General features: G+C 39.5%; 1 protein-coding gene across 2 annotated transcripts in view; it reads right to left on the minus strand.

Annotated features, from left to right (window-relative positions):
* Window positions 1-14735, minus strand: part of HPGD (15-hydroxyprostaglandin dehydrogenase) — a 31955-nt gene extending 17220 nt beyond the window's left edge. Inside the window, exons 1-4 of one of the 2 annotated variants that reach the window (XM_045880118.3) lie at window positions 14120-14732; window positions 13702-13825; window positions 10227-10333; window positions 2034-2130 (exon numbers count right to left, since the gene is read on the minus strand). In XM_045880118.3, the coding sequence (XP_045736074.2) occupies window positions 2034-2130; window positions 10227-10333; window positions 13702-13825; window positions 14120-14212 (421 nt within the window). In that variant the 5' untranslated portion in view covers window positions 14213-14732. Of the gene's footprint in view, window positions 1-2033; window positions 2131-10226; window positions 10334-13701; window positions 13826-14119 lie in introns of both variants that reach the window. The other variant, XM_045880119.3, reaches the window with a different exon arrangement.
* Between the last annotated feature and the right edge of the window lie 568 nt (window positions 14736-15303).

The following is a 15303-nucleotide window of genomic DNA, read 5'->3' on the forward strand; positions in this document are numbered from 1 at the left end:
CTACAATGTGGCTCTCTCTTGGGCCAAATATCTAAGCCTTGCCCATGCTCTCACCTTTTACCACATCCTCAGAATTGAAATGTTATCATTTATAAGTAGACGTAACATTAGGAAAAATAACCAAGTTACCGTGAAAAACTTGTAGAATTGGTTCTATAATAACTTTAGGGATGTCATTTTGTCTTTAAGCAACCCAGAAACCAAAATGCTAGTCTGTTTTCTGAGAACCTCTCAAGAAGGAGATTTCTAAGCCTCCCTTGGTTTGAAGAGTTTAAAGAGGATCATCTGACAATGAAGCCCAGAGGAAGGAGAAAGAACAAAGCTGAGAATCAGAGCTCTGATGTGGTCACAGGTGCTTGCACACCTGACCCCTGAAATACAACTGGAACTGGGAGGTGGGGCACAGGGGAGAGGTGGGGAACACCTGTTCTGAACACCTGTTCTGAAATTACGACGTGACCGAAACCAGATAATGTAAGGAAGTCTCCCTACTTTGGGACGTGCAGAGTTTAGACGACTCACTGTCAATACCAGTCAGACTTCGAAAACTTCATAATTTCATTTGAACTACTGAAGAAGCACTGGTGATTTTTTTTTTTCCCCCTAGAATTTTAGAAGTCAAGTCATCTGGTTAAGTTGCTCCAAAAGTTTCTGCCAAAGATTTATAGCCACTATTGAGTAATATGGTACCGGGTGGTATTAAATCCTACTGCCCTGAACAAAACAGAGTTTGGATTACACGTTGTGGCAAAGACTGTTAGCCGTCTAGGAATCCATTCTTTCCTTAGGCACAGAGCTAGGTGACATTCTCAGACCCTCTTGTAGTTAGGTGAGCCATGAGGTCAAATTCTGTTCTGGAACCTGAACACAAGTGAGGCTGGGGGTAGAGGGGTTTAGAAAGGCAGCTTTGCCCCCCTACCCCGTGCTCTCTATTTTTGTTGCAGAGAAAGGAGTCCCCACCCCATCGTACCCCACCCCCACCAGCATAACTATGGAAGCTCCATGTCAAAGAGCTCAGACAGCTAGTTTTCCCAATGACTGCATGTAGAAGAGGCTCCTGGCAACAAGGATCTTGCCCGGGACTGATATATGAGTGAGAAATAAGCTTATACTATATTTAGGCCATTACATGTTTGGCTGTAAACTGTCAATGCAGGTTAGCATTGAAGGGTGGCAGAATAGGTCACCCCAAAATGTGTCATTTTGGCATAAGAATTATTTGGAGCTAAAGGCACTTGAAAAACAGCAGGTACAAGAAGGGCACTCCGACCTCTCCTTTTCCTCCTGAAAGCAGGTGATAAAACTTCCATGTAAAATATGTCCTTCCTATACCGGTAGGAAAGAAACATTCTTATCACCAGAGATGGGGAGTTGAGGCCAACGGAAATCTGTACAGACCTTGTTAAAATAACTCTCATCTTCCTTTAGGCCCCCTAAATATTTTAGTGGCTTTCCCACAATTACCTCTCTTTGTTCAACCTTGTTTATAAACGCTTAGGCCTAGCCATTCTTGGGGCTTGGTTTTCCTATGGGGGCTCTCACATACACGTAAAAATCTATACCCTTTTTTCCTGTTCATCTGTCTTATGTCGATTTAATTCTCAGGCCCAGCCAGAGACCCTAAGAAACTATAGGTAAAGCCTGGCCTCCCCTACAACAGATCCCAACTACTATATATGCCATATTTTTAAATTATATACTCCTTCTAAAATCACATGGGAGTAGAGATACCGTACTGTGTTTTAGCACTTTTTTACTTTGTCAAAGATGCTTTCATATGCATTACTGCTCAGTGCCACAGTAAGGGAGCTTAAAAAGTCACAATTTAAAGTAATAGAAGTAAACATATACTTCAAACTTCTGATATTATGCAATAGAAAATTCCACAGAGGCAGTAAAAACAAAACAAAACAAAGCAACTAAATGAATTTTCAATTCCCAACCTGAGTTGATAATAAATATACTCAGAAGATTTACCTTTGTGGTCCAAATTACCAATAGGAAATTGTTATGAATGTCATACTTGTCCTTACCTGCTAAAGAGGACATATTGATAATGATGCCGCCTTCACCTCCATTTTGCTTACTCATATAGTCCAAGCCAAGGTAGGTCCCACTGATAACAGAAACCTAAGCCAGAAGCATAAACAGGAAAAACAACATAGCCGTTATACTTTATGATATATCCCAGAGTGAAGCTTTTATGGCGATTGCAGACACCCAGGGAGATTTCTGCAAATACTATCACCGAAAGGCTTTCAAGCAGCTGCCTGCTTTTTTTTAAAGCGAGTCATTGACTAGCTTCTCTTTTGTTTGCCTACAGTTGCAGAGCTCTCACATCTCTGCAAAACTTCACTTAGTTGCCCAATCTGAGACTTCATGAAAAAAAGTTGTATTCCTACAGTGTTTGTCACTTGACCTCAAATCTCGGCATCTTAGAGAATTGTCCATGCAGTATTCTTTTTCTTCTCTAAATATTGGGTAAAAACTTATTTACCCTCCTTAGCATATGGTTCTCAGATCCAGGTCTTTCACATTTTAATTCTCTTGGATCTTGGAATATATAAAAGTGGAAACCCTTGATTTCCTACACGGTTTTCATGTCCCTTTTTTTTTTTTTTTTAATTTCTAATAAAAAGTCTATTTGGCATTTGTATCTACTTCTTCCCCAAGTAACTCATGGGGAAGGTGATCTCCCCAGGTTTAGTGTGGACACTGATTAATTTCATTCCGTCACAGAAATCCCATTCTCTTTGCTAGTGACTGGTTTAGGAGGCCGCATGTGACCCATTGCCAGCCAGTGAGACCTGAGGAGCAGTCAGCTAGAGGGGGTCCGGGTCAGGGCAGGGCAGTGGAAGAGGATGTGGCCGGAAAGACTGTTGCTTTTAAGAAAACCAGAAAGAAATGATTACATTAGTCCTTTTCCATCCCTCTGTATGGGTGTGGTGGCTGGAATACACAGTTACACTGCCAGGACCCTTAAGATGAAAGCTCCGTGAAGGAAGGCAGACCGGAGAGATGAAAAGAAACTGGGTTCTGGGGTCACAGTGTGGCAGTATCATGCTCTCATGACCTCTGTGTTGTGTGAGATCACGTAATTCTCTTACTCAGTTTCAGGACCCCGACTTTCCGGCCAGTTGGACACAGGGTCTTCTGTAATATCTGTCACTTAATCTTGTTCATCACTCTCGCACTGTCTTTTTGAGACTTTACTCTGATTGGTTACTCACCTCCCTGCGTAGGCAACTTTTTTGTTGTATTCTTTTTTTTTTTTTTTTTTAAGATTTTATTTGTTTATTTGTCAGAGAGAAAGAGAGAGAGCACAAGCAGGGGGAGCGGCAGGCAGAGCAAGAAGCTGAGCGAGGAGCCTGATACGAGGCTCGATCCCAGGACCCTGGGACCATGACCTGAGCCGAAGGCAGATGCTTCACCGACTGAGCCGCCCAGGCGTCCCTGTTGTATTCTAACATTGGAGAATTTGCCACTACCAAAAACAACCTGTGGTACAGAACTTCTACTTGAAGCCTTATTTTCCCTTTTAGATTTAAGAACTCCTCTCCCTTCCAACTCAGACTTTGAGAAGGTGAACATTTTCTTTTGATATCTTAATTCCTACTTTTTGCATTCTTTACGATACTGCAAAGAAAATGACACAACAGTCATGAGTCTGAAACGGAGAGCATATAGTGGTGGTTACCTTCTTTTTATTTTAAAAAGTCCATTTGGAGTTTTCTTGACACACATTCAACGTTGCCACTCTACCTAATAGTAGTTCTAGAACAAAAAAGTAAATTGAAGATTCTATTCACTTAAGCCATGTGTCAGTTTGATATTAAGTAGGCTTAGGGAGAATGAGGAAAATCTCCACATGATTCCCTTTACAAAGAAAAAATACAAAACATTAAATGGTTTATATAAGAAGGAAAAAATGTACATGGCTGAAATAACTGAAGTCAGTTAGATTCTGGTAGTTTCTGCCTAAGTCTCTAGCAAGTCTGGACAGAATTTCTGTTTATGCATATTGGTGCTATGCTTTTATTCTCAGGTATTTATAGCTTTGCTGACACCCTGCTTTTGTGTTTTCAACATCTACTAGATGCCGCCAGATAGAAAGTTTGGGAATATTTAAGCTTTAATTTTTTAAAAAAGGAAGATTTATTTCCAGGTCTTTGGTGGAGGAGGACAAAAGATTATTTTCCCATCCATTACCAAGTTAAGAACTGAGGAACTTTTCAAATGAAAGTGTTCTCAGAATAAATCTACAAAACAGGGTTTAATGCTTTGGCTGGGGCATATGTCGTCCTCTCCTACAACAATCTCTTCCTTATCCCAGGTAATAGATGCAAGGAAATGTTAAGAAACCACAGAATAAAATGTTTTTGTTAATATTCTATTTCTTGTCTCTTGGCAATATTTATGTATCACATAGAGTGAGTGGGTCACTAAAATATCAAGCATCTAGGGGAAGAAAATGAAAATTATAGACGTATTCTAGCTACAAACACAGAATAGCAGGGATCCATAGTATTATTTTAGTCTATCACAAAGGTACTCTCAATTTTGTATTTGCCCTTCAAAAGATGGTGTACTCGACTCTCAAAAGAGAAAAAGAAAATCCCATGGCTAATTTCACATAGTGCAAGTAAAAATCCACTTACTGACAAAATGATCTAATTAACACATGCTTACTCAATAGTTTTGGTTATGAATAATATTTATATGTAATACCAAAATTATAACTGTGCTGTATTCCAAATCTTAAATTAGTTTTTTCCACAGATTAAAGTACCTTATAAGTTAAAAACCACTCAAATTCCCCTGTCCTGGGAATAATTCTTAAGTAGCAAAGATAAATAGATAAATGGTAATAGCGTATTTGTTTAACTCTTATCAGGCATCATGTCTTCTTACTGTATATATGTAATATAATATATATTATTATATATAATATACAATATGTTATATATCATATATATTTCCATAACCTATATACAAAAAGCACACATGCATGTATTCCTTACTGAAATTTCCTAATCTGTCATTTTCCTTATCTTATCTTCCTCCCCTCTGAGGTTCCTTTTAGTTTCTGGTTCTTGTGCTACACTCTAATTTTAAAAATCCTGTCATCTAAATTATGAAACGTTGCCTTTCAGGTTTCTTGTCTTTTCTCCAGCCCAATTCTCGAGGACCACTTTTTTTTTCTGAAATCCTTTTCTATCTTTTGTTTCTCTGTGTTCAGTCTTTTCCCATTTTTGCTTGTTTATGTGATGAATATTATTGTATTCCCCCTTGCGAAGCTACTTAAAATTTGGCAAGTTCTGCCTAACATAACAGTTCAACTAGATCTTTAAATATTATGGAGTGGGAGTAACAAAACAGAGAGAAGTTACTAATTTAATTTGTAATCAACATCCTTGGGAGCCAAGAAAAGGGCGTACATTTGACAACATTTCTACCCATCTCCACAACTCTTCCTTATAGGCAGAGTAGGGCAGAAGAATCCACTTCATATAGAAATGAGATTGTGAGAATGAAAAAATGTAAGTTTTGACATTCTGGATGAGAAATGTAATTTATTGAGTGATACTATGTAGTAGCACTATGCTGGATACTTCATGGAAGTTAGGCTTTATTTAAGCTTAACCATTCTTCCAGGTAAGGAAATTATCTTCATCCTTTTACAACTGGGAAATTCAAGACCAGAGAAATGAAATAAAAGTTCATGCATTCTAAATTCAGGACTGTCATCTAGTTTTGATGGAATCTAAATGTATATCCTTACCAGTGCAAATCTTTAGTGAACCCTTGTATTTCTGAAAAAAATAATCAACCACAATAAGCCATCTATTTTTTTAGTTTTTATTTGAGTACACTAAGGGATTCAATATGTTATTTACATGTCCAAATTAGATTATAAATCCCACCTGAATGGGAATGAATTATTTAGTCTTATTAAAGATCAGAAAGTAAAAGAAGTATATTACAGAATGGCCTTATCAATATTCAAAGTTAAGTCTACCTCCACCCGCCGAGTTGCCAGAGGAACCTTTGACAGCTATTCAAAGATTCAGTCTTTCCTGAACATTCCTAATGAGCTCTGGGTAGCTATAAATAAAGCTACTGCAGTTGGTTTCAGACTAAGGAGGAAGCACAGAATAGCCTAATGGAAACAAAAGAATGGGAAGAGGTTTAATGTATCTCTTGTGTGGGAAGAATGGTGAGATCTGCTGAGTTAAGGATAAGGAAATGGTAAGTTTGGTAAGGAGTAAAAGTAGGACAGATGATACAGCTTGGCAACACTGATGTATTTGGAAATAATCCAAACATTGTATTAAAACACAAAAATGAATATCCATGTATGTAAAATATCATAGAATGGCAGTTTATGTATCCAATAAATATAAATTGAACATCTACTCTGTACACAAAACAAAAATTTTATGCCTTGAAAGAGCTTATAGCATACTGGCATAAATTGCACAGGTCTAAAAATAATTCTAATATAATTTTAAAATTTGTAAGCCCTATAAGAATGGTATCATTATGATATACAAGATTCCAGAAGAGGAAAAAATATGTGGTGAGGTCCTTTAACTAGGTGGTTACTCTGATAGGGACAGGAACATAGAAGAACATGCATGGTATCATAAAAGGAGGCAAATTACATCCAGAGTATAAAAAATATATAAACCAAACACAAATATTTGCATTATACTAACAGAGATAATCAAGTCGGAAGGATAGTGATAGGTCAGACTCTAATCTACTCTTGAACTGAACTGGGTGTTGCAGGGAGGAGGGGAAGTAACATGTTTTCAACTTATATATAGGTAATAAAGTTAGAGCTTGCTCTCTAGATGTAAAATTAAATAAATGTCATTAGTTCCTGAGTTAAGCTAAGGAGTGGCCTACGTCAGCAGAGTCCAAAGAAAAATAAAGGCCAGATAATTTCAATGAGGAAGGATCTAAGAGAGTGAGTTGTAACCAAAGGAGTCAAATAAAATTCTCCTGGTCTTCTAGAATTTTCTATTTGCAGTAAGAATTTCTAGCCTGCAGCAAGTGTTTACTCGCCCAGGCCATGTGAAAGCAAACATGCCCTCTCAGCCAGCCTGGCGAAAATTGATAATTCTAATCCTATTACCTTTGTGATAATCTTGTCATTATTTTTATGTTCTTAAAATTAACTCTAATCATTGCACAGTTTTCTGAGAGCTGATTTCTGTCTTTTTTTTTTTTTTAAGATTTTATTTATTTATTTCAGAGGGAGAGAGAGAGCATGAGTGCAGAGAGGGGCAGTGGGAGGGGGGAGAAGCAGACTCCCCGCTGAGCAGGGAGCCCAATGCGGGGCTGGATCCCAGGACCCCGGGATCATGACCTGAGCCGAAGGCAGACGCTTAACCGCTTAACCGACTGAGCCACATAGGCGTCCTGACAGCTGATTTCTTAGAGAAAAGACACAGTAGGTGTCCATTATGAATGCAATGAATATAAGAACTTTATAACCTAGTGATCTTTGTCTATAAAATATCTGTAGATATTACTGAGGAAACTATTAAAAATACCAGTAGTGAGAAAATTGCTGTGTGATTTGTGCTTTTTCACTAGCAGAGCTTGATGCAAAGAAATTCTCGTCACTTTATGTGGTTGTGGAAAGTGCCATTAAGTTTATAAAAATATATTCTTAAATATTCCTGAAGCTCTCAATTGGTTATACATTCATTTTTTTCCCATCTGGCAATCAAAGGATGCAATGAAATATGGTTCATAATAAGTCAGGGACAACCACCAAAGATTAATAAAATGTATAATTTTCAGGGCACTTGGGTGGTTCAGTCGGTTAAGCATCTGCCTTTGGCTCAGGTCATGATCCCAGAGTCCTGGGATCCAGCCCTGAGTCAGGCTCCCTGCTCAGTGGGGAGTCTGCTTCTTCCTCTCCCTCTCGCCCCACCAACTCCTGTGCATGATCTCAAATAAATAAAATCTTAAATAAATAAAATCTTAAAAAAATAAATAAATTTTTATTTATTTCTCTCTCTCAAATAGCATCTTTAAAAAAATAAATAAAATGTACAATTTTCTTAACAGCATAGAAGAATTAAAGGTATCCAATGGAATTTAAGAAAAGAATGGAAAAAGGTCAAAAGCAAAAAAAAAAAAAAAACTTAGTAAATTCAAAATATGAACTAAAGCCTGGGTGGCTCAGTCGGTTAAGCATTCGACTCATGATTTCAGCTCAGGTCATGATCTCACGGGTCATGAGATTAAGCCCTACATCGAGCTCTGCACTCAGCAGGGAGTTTGCTTCTCTTTCTCTCTCCCTCTGCTGCTGCCTCTCCCTCTACTCACTCTCTTTCTAAAATAAATCTTTAAAAAATTAATTAAAAAATAAAATATGAACAAAAATATAAGACATAAATCCCAATAAAGCGTAATGATAAATGTAAGTGGCTTAAATTCACAAATATAAAATGCAGATATGCTCAGATGTGACTTAAAAAGCTCACGCTATACTGTCAGCAAGAGACAAATTTAACATAAATGTTGACAGGTCAGGTCTCTAAACACACATACATATCCCAGAAAAACTTTGGGGGAAACTTGACAAATAAATTTTAAAGTTATTTTGAAATCTGATTCTATCTAGGAACACTTGAGACAAATTTTATTATTTTATTATTTTTTAAGATTTTTATTTATTTGACAGAGAGAGTGAATGAGTGGAGTGAGAGAGAGAGAGAGCACAAGGAGGGGGAGAGGGAGAAGCAAACTCTCCACTGGGCAGGGAGCCCAACGTGGGGCTTGATTCCCAGGACACTGGAATCAGGACCTGAGCCAAAGGCAGATGTTTAACCGACTGAGCCACCCAGGTGCCCCGAGACAAATTTTAAAAAGAACTGGAAGGAATACCTTTCATTCTCGATTAAAGGACTTCAGGCATCTGTGAAGTTTGGGGAGAATCTCTGTACCCTTATCAAAGTGATTCAACTCTTTCGTGAGGTAGTGTAATTCTCATTACTCCCATAAAGTTATTACAGTTAAGAAATTATTCATGGGAATGTAGATTCAAGTCAAACATTTATTGACTAAGCACTATCTTCAAGATATTGTGTTGATTACTGAGAAAGAAAGAAATTTTCTTTCTCTCAAAACATAACACATCCTGTTTTTAAGGAGTTTATCATCTCCCGGGAGGATATCATGAAGTAGGGGGCCACTCCCTGTATGTTTATACACACAAGTGGTCCTTCTGTACTTGACACATATCTGCTCTGCGAGACTAGTAGAATGACCTTACCAAGCGCAGGGTGACCCCATGCAGAGCCTAGCTCTTACAGTTTCCTTTGGCTAAGGTTTAAGTTTTACAGAACCCCAAGATCTTATGTGAAGCGTGTTTATAAAATGGGATAACCAATAAACTTGTGATATGGAGGCTCAAAAAGAAATTTTATTTCCTAATTCTACAGTTTTGTAATTTAAGAGCTAAATGATCATCAAACATTGTAGAAATTATACATAAACACACACACACACACACACACCCCAACTCTCAGGATAACAATCCTAATAATTACAAAGTCCAACAGTCACTTTAGCCTTGCTTTCTGTTACATTTCTGGAATTAAATTAAGACTTAGTTTTTAAATAAACAAGTTAAGCCAGGATTGACAAATATTTTTCTGTAAAGGGCCAGACGGTAAAGAGCTCAGTCAGTGCACATCGTAGGGTCGTTGTCACGATTCAACTCTGCTGCTACAGCAAAAAGTAGCCACAGGTAATATGCAGATGAATGACTGGAGCTGTGCTCCAGTAAAACCCTAGACACTGAAATGTGAATTCCATATATTGATATATTTCATATTCTTTTTACATTTTTTCAACCATTAAAAAATGTAAGACCCGTTCTTAGCTTGTAAGTCACACAAAACAGGTGGCAGGCTAGTTTTACCTGTGGACCATAGTTTGCTAACTCCTAAGTTATGCAATGAACTATGAGTTTTTTTCATATTTCCTTTGAAGATTTTTAAGACAGAATTATTTGCATAATTAGAAGCCTCAAATGTCTTCCCATTTGTAAAAGGAAATGCTTTTTTCTAGCTTTCTGCAACGTCCCTTTTTCTAGGTTATAGGTCATTATATTGATTCCATGAATGTAAGAACTTTTTCTTCTTTAAAAGCATCAGTTTATTAAATAAGTTTAGACAATAAACATGGTGAAAATAGCTTACCAAATTAATTTGCACAGTTTTTTCCCAGTTTTTCTCATTATTCACGCCAGCATTATTGACCAAAATGTCCAATCTTCCAAAGTGGTCTACAACTTTTCTAAAGGTATCTAAGTAAAAAAAAGAAGACATTATAGATACCGTCTTGTATTCCATGGGTACATTTCAATCCTACCCTGTGCCCTGAAATTAATTTTCATTTATCTACTTTTATAATGAAAATTATACTCTTAGACTGCGACTTAATGCCTTGCTTCTCAAAGCGTGGTTTGTGAGCATCAAGAGCATTACCTCGAAACTTGCTAGAAATGCATAATGTGGGGCGCCTGGGTGGCTCGGCTGGTTGAACATCCGACTCTTGGTTTGGGTTCAGGTCATGTGAGATTGAGCCCCACTGGGGGTTCTGCACTCAGAGGGGAGTCTGATGGAAGATTCTCTCCCTCCGCCGCTCGTGCGCGCTCGCACACTCTAAAATTCTGTCCTTAAGAGATGACTGAAGTTCTGTGGCTTAGACTATGACAAACATCCTTTTTTAATAAGCCATATTATCCTCATAAAGTGTATATTAAACACAAGTCATCTTGTGTATTCAGATCCATTATGATCATTTCAGGGAGTCTCATACTCCAGCAAGTTAAAGTGTACTTTTCATTCAGTTGATCTGGATACTGTAACTTCAATATTTACTATTCATTCTTTTCTTTTTGTCACTATTATTGCTACTTTGTATTACTAGTTTGTGTAAAAACTATGTTCAACCAGGGTAAAGTCTGCATAGATCCTGAGGCCTGAAGTTCATTCATTACATTGTCCAACCACATACCAAGTCCAGGCCTTGCAAACCCTCCTTAGCCAGTTTATACTTGGTTTTACCACTTTTGTATCAGGAAACACATTATTTTTCAAAGCAGCCTTTGACAAGAGTTCTATAGATTTAAGCTGTTTCCTTGGGCCCTTTACTATTGGTTCTAGCTCTGTTACTTGAGACTATAGATAACATTCATGGCTGTTCTTCCAAATGACAGAAATGTATTCTCTGGTCTTAGGGCCAATATATGAGTTCCTTGAAAACAGTAAATCCACACAAACTTTATTTTGATTGAATAAAATCTAGAATTATTAACAACCACCATATTGAAGACAGCATGGATTCATCAGTTCCCAAATGGATAAATTACTATGCAAGTTAATTGCCAAAAATATTGCAAAAGCCATTATTTACAGTACTTTACCATACTGGAATAGAAAACAACAAAATAAAAACTGTTTACTTTTTCATGGAATTTTTAAACTGCTTAAAATCTCAAATTGATTCCAGAAAGGTCCTCTAGCAGAAACCATCTAAGGAATACTTTTTTTTTTTTTTTTTGCATTCCACCTGAAACATGTTCTACTTTTCAAAACTCACACCCATTGTATAGGAAATTAGGTTGTTAAGTACATAAGTCTAATTGCTTTTTCAATTTTCTTTCCTCATTCTGGTCTCTGCTGCATTCCTTATACTCTGCCCTTATCAATATCTAATACATCATCTTCTCTCTGGCCTATCCTGAATTTTGGGCTCAAATGGCTTACAATTAAGCTCTTGCTGACATTTAGAAGCTTGGGGAACTCTATGATTTACCCAAACTCTCCATGTTGTATTTTTTTCATTTGTGATATGAATTATGTCTAGATCATCTCTAAGAAACTTTTCACTTCCATATTTATGTGATTTCAAAGAAGTCTCTCTTGGCCACAGCCTAGACAATTTCAAAAGCTGTAGATGGCATTAAATCCTGAAATTGTTAGAGTCAAGGCCATGTCTTCCTTAAATGCAAATAAATGCTGATGTTCAGACAACATGTGGATTTCTCATGACCAACATGCCTTCTTCTGGTCACCCATTATGTGTCTGAGTTTCCTCCTCCACAATCACTTATCCTTAAGGAATGTGTTTACAGCCAAGATACTAATTTTAAATACTGGGAAGCAAAACAATTAAGGTTAAATGTCACATGTGAAACTACATAAATTCAGGCAGAAATAGCTTTCAGATGATCTATACTGTTTCCTATTTCATCAGCATGGATGTTGGGATTTGGCATGACTTTATCCTTGATCCAAAATACCATGCACAATCAACAGAACTTTGTCCTCTGGCAAAATATGTTCCACTAGCACTGTGGTTCACAGATCTCTTCTAGTCGTGCTTGTAATTCATGTTATAGGTCTTTATTAGCATTTTCAGATTTAATTACATAATTTCCTTTAAAACAACTTCCTTTAGCTGTGGGGAAACACTCCCTTCTAAGGTACCACTCCATCTTTACCCTCTTACAGAATATCCCAACATTTCAAAGAAATTCACATGTTCAATGTTCGTTTAAGAACAGGAGTACTGGGCGCCTGGGTGGCTCAGTTGGTTAAGCGACTGCCTTCGGCTCAGGTCATGATCCTGGAGTCCCGGGATCGAGTCCCGCATCGGGCTCCCTGCTCAACAGGGAGTCTGCTTCTCCCTCTGACCCTCCTCCCTCTCATGCTCTCTGTCTCTCATTCTCTCTCTCGCAAATAAATAAAAAAAAAAAAAAATCTAAAAAAAAAAAAAGAAGAACAGGAGTACTAGCATGACTTTTATGGAAGATTTTTGGCTCCTTCATTAAAGATGTGCCTAACAATTTAGTCTTCCAATAAAACTTTGTGACATACATGTATTTTATTTTTCTACTTTTTTTCCAGAAAAAGGTGTTGTTTTTTTTTAATGCGAATCTATCAGGCCTCCATATGACCAAATCTGTTTATTGTACACACCAATATTGTCCTTGATATCTCACAAGTAGATTGTTCTATTTTAAGGGAGTAGACCGGAAACAGGAAAGCGTTGAGGAAAGTCTGATAGAAATTTTTTCTTCTGCAATTCTAACACTGCAGTACAGCTATTATTATTTTTAAAGTACCATTTCAGAGGGGAAAAACCAGAGAGAACATTTGGTTGAAAGCAGCTAGCATGTCTGTGATGATGATCCTTGATCTTGCATTCTAGTATGTTTAAAAGGAAACATTGCCACATTTGGTCGTCACTGGACTCTGCATCTTCCAGCGTTCTGGGAGAAGCTGTTTGCCACAGTCCCTTAGCCTACTTCCAACTTTCCAAGTTCCATCTGCAACTTCAATCATTTAATACTTACTGCAGCAGCACGGTCTTTGATTACACAAAGGAATTTTGATTACATTATGTGCTGCCAAATGACTAAAATAAAAGATTTCTCAAGCAGTCTCGGTTTTCCCCCCTTGGTCTTTATAGCTATCGGGATGTGGGTAGGAAACCTAACAGTCCAAGCTATCTACTGGAGCTTCTAAGTGGCTGCTCTCCAGGAGGCAGCCGATCTGCCTGCACCGAGGCTGGCTCTCTGGCCCGGGCTGCCTCCAGGTCGTTGCCTGTTCAAGGCATGTTCCGATGGATGGATCGGATTTGATGGATCGATCCCCCCTCTCTTACCTCTCAGTTGTTCCTGGTCCGCCACATCGCACTGGATGAAGAAAGTCTTCTGAGGTTCAAACTGCTCATCCAAGGCAGCTTTACACTTTACACCTGCTTCAAGATTCCAATCGACCAGCGCTACCTATAGACAAGAGGAGAGGCATCGAGGTCCTGAGCAGCTTGTGAAACAGACGAACAGTAAATAAACACCAGGACGCTCCCCTCTTGGACCTCAGATTCTGCATTTAAAGTTGGGGGTCTCTCCCCAGCAGCGTCGGAGGTCTGCTCGAGGCGGTCAGCCTCCGCAGCTTTTGAAAGCGGCAAGGTGGGCAGCCCGGGGTGCGGCGCCCTGGCTCCCCGCGGAGTCATGTGGCTGGGTGGGGGGACGAGGGTCGGGGTGGGAAGACAAGTTTCCGCGGCCGGGCGCCACGCTTACCTTGGCGCCCTTGTGCAGCAGCGCCTCGGCAAAGGCTCTGCCGATGCCCTGCGCCGCGCCGGTCACCAGCGCCACTTTGCCGTTCACGTGCATGGTGCGGCCGCTGCTCCGGGGCGGTGGGCGAGCTCGGCGTCTCGGCGCGGCCGCAGCTTTTATGGCCCCCTGCGCGCGCGCGTGCAGCCAGCCCGGCCGGGCGCTCTCCTGCGAGTGGGCGGGGATGAAACTGTCAAGCCCGCTCCGGGGAACCCACTGCTGTGTCACCTGGCCCTGAGCGCTCCGAGAAGCCAAGCTTCGCGATCTTTGCCTTCCTGACTCGCAGCCCGGGTCAGAGCCTCCCCTTGGCCTCTGACTGAGCGGCTGGCAGGGCTCTGACAGGAAAAACAAAACAAAACAAAACAAAACAGATTACCTTCAGTGCGCTAAAGACCACCGGGACAAGAGGAGGGCAGAGGAGGGGCTCGGGAGCTTGGTTTCCTCCTCCTGCCCGAACATCCTCCCCTCTCTCGCCCCCCCCGCCCCCACAATAAGACACAAAAACAAGCAAACAGAGCAAAATCTTAGGGGTGTTGCTCTTTGTCTCAATCTAAGTTTACGTCTGAATTCCCATGTCTTGGCGATCCGAGTGTCAATTGTGTGTCATCTTTACTTGCACAGGACTTCCAGAGTCGCTGTTAGCCTGGTGAACTGTTGGTTCAATGGAATGCTTACACGTTGAATCATACTAGCTTTGGAGGCTCTGAGTTGCCAGTATGGGAAAGAGGTTCTCAGTCCTCCAGGAACTTGCGTATAAGCTGTGTATCCAAGATGCATTCAGCCAGGGCTGTTCTTCTGACCTAATCACTTTTTTTTTTTCTTGTTATCACCTGCAGGCTTCAATTTTAGTTCTGTAAGCTTAATACCTGGTTGGCATGTATTATGAAACCTAAGCCTTTGGGGAGATGAAAGTCAGGCAAAAAGGCTTAACTAACAGCCGAATGAAGCCTTTGTGTACTTCCTTGCTGCTTAGTGGAGATACGGGCGCAGGTGACTGGGTCAGCACTGAAGGCGTTTGGGCGGGCTGTGTGAAATATATGTTGTCAGTAAGCCGGAAGAAAGACTTCCAAGTTGATTTGAAATTGGGTCTTCAAAAAATGTTGAGAAATTAATGCGAATCTATCTGGGTCATGATAATTAAAAGTCAAAAT

The sequence above is a fragment of the Mirounga angustirostris genome, unplaced genomic scaffold, assembly GCF_029215605.1.
Source record: "Mirounga angustirostris isolate CCGP_5_RB_7025 unplaced genomic scaffold, mMirAng1.0.hap1 SCAF_2, whole genome shotgun sequence".
Lineage (NCBI taxonomy): Eukaryota > Metazoa > Chordata > Mammalia > Carnivora > Phocidae > Mirounga > Mirounga angustirostris.